Genomic DNA, 6,944 nt, shown 5'->3' on the forward strand with positions numbered 1-6,944 from the left:
AGGGAAAACACAATGGTGCTCTCGGAGCAGTCTGACAATGACGGGCGAGCGCCAAAAGGATTATTAGAAGGAATCACAGCTGCCTTGTAGCTTGTAATCAGAATGCTGATCTTTTCATTGTCGACTGCCTGGAGCGCCTCAGGATCACATACACTTCCAAAGAGGGAATCCCCCCCCCCCCCCTTTGTTCCTGACAACATCTGCCACAAAGCTGATTTTGATAGTCGAAACCCTGGACTTTGTTACAACAAAAAAAATCCTTTCCGATCCGACATTAATACCAACTACCTGAACCAACATACATTAAATCAAAAATAATCTGCTCAAGTCGACAACACTCTATTTTCAAATAATAAACTTGTCTGCTTTTTTGGGAACTCCCTCATGATGGCGGGAAATTCCCGTTCTTTTAGGATACACATAAGATTAAAGGCTGTATATCTATCCGTGTTTGTCTGGATAAGTGTCAGGCTGAGGTTTTGTCTCTTTGTTAAAGTATACGACAGCAGTACATCCTGATGCTTTGAATCTAGTTTCCAACAGGAACTGATCTTCCGCTGTCACCTGACTTTTTCTATTAATTCTATTGTTTCTTAGAAAAGTTCCCAGACACTCAGGTGGGGACTTGTGACCTATTTCTTTCCACTCTCAGATCAGTGGGTAGAGCGTTTTTTTTCTGTGTGGAAGTTCAGTCACTTATAGACCCAGTTATAAATGCGTGGGTGTGTGTGTGGCGGGGGGGAGAATCCCCAGCAGACAGCTAGCTCGTGGCCTTTTTTAGGGGCTGTGTGCATTTCTATCAGGCTGCATGCAGACAAAGGCCAACAGACGAGTTACTGAAGTTGCCCTTTAAAGCCCAAATAGGAACCAATCGTTCTGCGGGCACATGAATTAGAGCCATATGTAAATTAAATACATTTTCAAATATCTTCCCCAGTTAACTGATGAGTAAGTTAGCATGTGATGCTGCCTGGTGTCATTTAAACATTTGACCTGTAGTCTTTCAACACTATCTTAAACATGTTTTTTTAAATAATAGCTTAACAACCTCTAGTTATTAGTAAATTTACATGAAAATAATTCTATATTTTGGGAAATACAGGGTTTTTTTGTAACAGTTAAAATGCTGCTTCCGCTAGCAGCTAAGTTAGCTAGACAGCTAGCCATGGCTTTGCCCAATGTTACAAAATCCTGCTACCAGCACCTCTAAAGCTCACGTATTGACCGTTATATGTTGTGTGTTTAATCCGTACAGAAATGTACCATTGATTCTTGTTTACCGTGTAGCCGTAAAACAGAGCCAGCCCCCCACCTTTCAAGCTTTATGCTAAGCTAAGCTAACCAACTGCTCACAGTAGCTTCATATTTACCATTCAGAGAACGGTAACATCTTCTGATCGGATTCTTAGTAAGAAAGCAAATAAAGCAATTATATAGTATTTATAGTGAGACTGTGCAACTTTGTTCAAGAGCAACCACATTTATAGTTATCCCATAAATGATGCACAAAGCAATATCTAGCTAGCTTGCCAACATTAGCTCACGCTGGTAAGGCTGTAGCTATAAAAAAAAAGAAAAAAAGATTGTTTTGAATTGAGCAAGAATAAGTGTTAGCGGCCCTGGATTTAACATTTCACTTGTAAGAAGAATGTGTTGCTTCCTTTTTAAACAGTTTAATATTTTTGCTTTAAAAGTAGTTATTTGATCAGAATGCGTCTTGTGTTCACTCACACACCACGGTGGTTTGACTGAGTCTTTTCTGTGCACTGCAACAACCTACTTCCTTTTAAACAGGGGATGTCCAGCTTCCTGTGCTTACTACACTAAACCCATGACAAGTGAATCACCCAAAACAGCACTATTGACCTAAATGTGTCAAAATGATACTTCACAGACACTGCAGAATGTTTTGGTCACCAACTGATCCTCAGGCGGTTTGTTGGATGTAACTTGAGCTACCGCCTTTCTCTGGTCTTCTCAGTGGCCCTGTCGTGTTTGCTATAGCTACACAACAGCTGGGAATATGGCTGTGACAGTACAGCGTGCCCATTCAGGCAACACTCGGAAGGGGGTTTCCACTGCGCACACAAGCACATACACGTGACACACACACACACACACACACACACACACACACACACACACACACACACACACACACACACACACACACACACACACACACACACACACACACACACACTTAGATTAAGTAGCGCCAACATTTTCGTGGTTAGGCTATGATCTGTGGTTGCAGCTCGAGGCTGCAGACTGTCAAGAATTAAAATACACTGCGTGACAATGTGGCATACTTCAAGCTATATAAATCACCATAAGATAAAGTGTGGGTAAACAGTATTTTATTACAAAAATAATGTGCCAGCTCAAGAGAAACTGCACAGGATCTCCAAAAATAAGTATATTATTGTCAGTTGGGATGCAATCTTTACATACAGTTACAAAAAAAAAAAAAAAATGGATAAAACATTTTTTATCCTAAAAGTGTACCAGAAAACAAATATTTCATGGCTTTACCTTTTCCAAATATTTATGCAACATGAATAAATATTAATATAGTTATACATTTTAAATCTCTTATTAAGAATGTATAATTTACAGAACATGTAAAGTTCAATCGAAAATAAACAACTAATAGCACCACATTATCCAAAATAAGAAGCTTATGCATCATGAATGTCTTAATCGTACGATCCTACGATTAAGTTTTTGGCTAAATGTCAAGAAAGTGCAACAGGTTTGTAATTTGACACATTGAGGTATATGATATGCGATATATTGCATTGACATCCGCTTCCCTACCACAATAATCTCCTGCATTTCCACAGGGGAACACTAAGAACCTGACACTGTTCACGATGAAGACTTAGAAAAGCCTGATCAACTCATTTCTCTTGCAACAGGGGAACTTTGGGTTGTACAGTTTTGCTCCACTATGTACAAACATCTCAAGCCAGTCGTTTCATTTGTAGTCAAGTCTCTCCGAATTGGAAACTCCACTCAGGTTATTTTCTGCCCCGTGTAGTGCTGCTCTTCAGTGTTCGATTACTGTCAGCAAGTGATAAGTGTCTTTTTTTTCTTCTCTAAAAATGAGTGTTGGTCCGTTTATCTTCTGGCACACTCTTCACAATGGTTCAGGTACTCTGCGGTGTCCGTGTCGCTGAACGTGGCGAAGCATCGCGGGCACTGTAGCTCTGACAGGCGTTCGTACCAGGCGAGGCGCGGTGTGGCGGCGGCTGCTGCTGCTGCTGCTGCTGCTGCTGGCTGCTGCTGCTGCAACTCAGCCGTGGTCCTCAATAGAGGCTCTGAAGAGTCCTTGTGTCGCCTTGAGGTGATCCTGTGCCCTATGTGCACGCGACACATGGGAACCACTTCTCTGCTCTCTCTGCTTGCTTCCTGCTGAAGGCAATTATGTACATACACGGTTAGGATTGCACAAACACAAAAAAAAAAAAATGGAATATATGCAAGTGTTTGAGGGCTGTCATCTCACCTGTTTGTTTAGCTGCTGTTTTAACTGATAAATCTGCTCCTTCTGGTCTTCGATCCGGCCCTGCGCTCGCTCCCGGTCGGCACGCTCCAACTTAAAGTCGTCTGTGTAGATGAGGACCTGATTGAGGAATAGAGAGAACCTTTTAGTCTTCTTGTTTCTTCAAAAGTCAGTTTTCAAAAACACATCAGAAGCCTAAAGAGCCGTTTCCAGTTCTACTCATGAAATCTGATTCGACGGAGCATAATATACTGATATGTATAGAGATCACGGTGAAGCACAAACCTGCTGCTCCAGAGTCTGGATGTGGTCTTTGTCGTGCCTCCTCATCTCCTCCACTTCACCACTCAGCTGCGCACACTCGCTCATCTTCTCCTCGAGTAAGCCGTTGAGCCTCACTCAGCTGCGCACACTCGCTCATCTTCTCCTCGAGTAAGCCGTTGAGCCTGGAAATCTCCTGATGAAGCAAACCGGTGCTTATAGAGCCAAGCCCAGGCATCAAGCCCTGCCCAGAGGTCTCCTTTAGCCTCTGGCATAAACCTCTGATATAGTCCTCCCTGCTGGAGTCATACTTCTGCCACTGAGAATTCAGGCTTTGGACCTAAAAGAAGAAACAACAACAAAAGCAAGTTTAATATATTTTCTTAATAAAACAGCACCACCTTAATATCGCGTATAAATGTTTGTTTATTTTTCTAGTGCCCTTATTTCAGGGAAAAATACAAGTATAGTCATTGACGACAACTTGTAAACTTGGTGAAGACTTACATATGCCACTCGCTGCTTTAGCTGTTGATTCTCCTCTTGGAGTTGACGGATTTGGGCGTTAACACCAATCATGTCAGAGGAATCTGTCATCTGTAGAACAATGGTGAAAGAGATGTTACAACAGAGCCCATCCAAATAGAAATACAGTTCTAATGCTGCATTGAAAAAAAAAAAAAAAAAAAAAGGGTGGAATGCAATACATTCAAATATATTCAACACGGGCAAAGTTTCACACAAACCTCCTGAGACTTTTGCTGCTGAGCCACATCCTCCACTTCTCCTCCCCCCTTCTTATCTTTCTCCAGCCTGGCCAGCAGCTCCTGGCACACCTTCACTGTGGCCCCCAGCTGGCTGCGCAGCTGGTCAGCCTCCTCCGCCAGGGACGTGCAGAGTACGGCTCTGGTGGCCTCGGACCGCTCCCTGTCCTCCAGGGCCGACCGCAGCCGGTGGATCTCCTGGTCCTTCTCGTGGTCCGGCTGACACCTGACACTCTCCAACTCCAGCTCCTTCTCTCCGAGCTGCACAGTCAGCCTCTGGATCTCCTGGGGAGGAAGACAGAGAGACAGAGATCAGTTGCATGACCATATCAGTTCTTAATGTGTAACCTCTTGACATGTTTAATATACATACAAAAAGCATGTATAGAATAAAATCTGTCATTCTGATTATTGCTACCAATATTTTGTTTCTGTTTGATTTATTTTCAATCATAAGTCTACTTGTATCTATGAGGAAGTCTCAACATATTTTAAATAAATACATTAAAACAATACATACACAATAGCCTACACTTCAAATCAATAACCACCAGCATGAATATAGCAATATAGACTTGAGGGGGATTTAAAGCTTATTAGTTCTTGCCAAGAGACTATTTGTACTTACATGAAGCAGACCTGTCACTGTACTATCTTTTCTCCATCAACCAATTTTAAGCTCCATTACCTACAAACACTCATCTGCATGGATCGTCATATGAAAAGCATTTTGAACATTATCTTACCTCCGTTTGTCGAGATGCCTTGAACTCCATGTCGTTCCTCTTCTGTTTCAGTTTGCATATTTCTTTGCACAAGCTCTCCAGCAAAGACTTGGACGGCCCGATGACCACGGACTCGTTGTCTCCCACAGCCATGTAGATCCGCTCATATCTCCCAGCCTCGCTTTTAAGTCTGCAATAATATTATCCTTAACGTAAATCTGTTTGTTGAGAAGGTCGATTTCCTGCCGCGTCTCATGGTACAGAGTATTCAGCGTGCTGCAACTCCGGAGTTTCACGTCGTTCTCAGAGTTTACGCTGACGTTATCCATAGTTGGCTTTGTTGGTTTTTGACAGACGGATCGGTCTTTTAGTAATCCAGCATTTGACACCTCCGCTAACAGCCCTGTGACTTTACAAATGGATCGAGGAGGTCACTTGTGTCGAGGCTATGGCGCACAATAATATCCCCGCACAGTCTTTGGGGATTTCCTAGGGAACTTCCCCGCGGACTTTTTTGAGATTCGTCAAACTGAGCCCTGCCTGCTCTCAAAGCTTCACCGTCGGCCGTCATTTTGGGAGGTAAATGGGGTTTTATAGCCTGCTGGCACAAATGGTAACGAAAACAAAGACACAAAAATCTTGAATACAAGCTGAAGAAGCTCTGTTAGAAACAGAAATAGTAGCGCTGCCTTCACAACAGTCGTAAACGTGGGACTCTTGAAGCGAGAGGTGCGGTTTTTTCAACGCACCCAAGCTTTTGAAAGCAATTGCAAAAAAGGTTCCAAGAAAAGATTTAGTTTTATTTTTGCAAATTGTGTCACATAGCCTGAGTGTGAAGGGGGGGGGGGGGGGGGGGGTGGGGGTTATTTATTTACCACCCTCGGAAAAAGACAGTATAGCTTCCAATACACATTGACATAAAGTTCCCTAAAATTATTAGCTAATATGTTGTACGGGAAGCACAAACAATACTATTTCAACAGCAGGAAATTTTCCCAACGGTAGTTTACAGAGTTTCCACGCATCCCGCACCATAAACGTCACATCAGTACATTTGGAATGTCACAACAAATTCCCCACACAAGAAGTGTTGATTTTTCCCATTGTTCTGAAGGCATCATATGTGCGGTCGCTTCCCTTCATTACTATGCACTGCAACGTAATACAGTCTGGGTTGCACAGTTATGGACTCACCAGTGTGCGTAATTGTACTGGAGCAGTCTAGACCCGGATCAATAGGCTGATTATGATTATGCATACATTATGACTGACCATTGGAGGCTCAGACAGTCCTGTGGGGCAGTTCCATACATTTCTGCTTTCGTAAATATTGGGGGGGGAAAAGCACCATTTCTATTACCGTAAGAAATAAAAATTATTAATATTAGTAATTAGCTTATAGTGCCATAACGATACGTTGCATACTTTTTACATGAGTATAGACATCTTGATGAAACACATTCAATTCCAGAGGTATACAAATAAATTAATATTAATTTAACATTGAGGTTAATATAGGTGACAAAAGAGGAGAGAAGAGAAACATTTACACCCTTGGTTTACTGTATATTATCTTAGTTATATTAAAAACACACACAATATACTGTATAGTAGGTATTCTTGAAGATTCTGCCTGGTAGTTCACAAGGAAACATAATAATCCAAGCATCTCTTCCATCTGTGTGA

At 42.2% G+C, this 6,944-nt stretch overlaps 1 protein-coding gene across 1 annotated transcript; it reads right to left on the bottom strand.

Annotated features, from left to right (window-relative positions):
- Positions 1 to 2,343: 2,343 nt before the first annotated feature.
- Positions 2,344 to 5,931, bottom strand: tnip2 (TNFAIP3 interacting protein 2). Its single transcript, XM_068727708.1, is given in 8 exon segments — positions 2,344 to 3,417; positions 3,512 to 3,628; positions 3,794 to 3,902; positions 3,955 to 4,109; positions 4,277 to 4,366; positions 4,516 to 4,818; positions 5,280 to 5,428; positions 5,431 to 5,931. Coding segments are annotated over 8 exon segments (1,374 nt in total). The 5' UTR covers positions 5,588 to 5,931; the 3' UTR covers positions 2,344 to 3,123.
- Between the last annotated feature and the right edge of the window lie 1,013 nt (positions 5,932 to 6,944).

The sequence above is a fragment of the Cebidichthys violaceus genome, unplaced genomic scaffold (genome assembly GCF_023349555.1).
Source record: "Cebidichthys violaceus isolate CVI_PGR_0920_01 unplaced genomic scaffold, fCebVio1.0.p SCAF_4, whole genome shotgun sequence".
NCBI lineage: Eukaryota > Metazoa > Chordata > Actinopteri > Perciformes > Stichaeidae > Cebidichthys > Cebidichthys violaceus.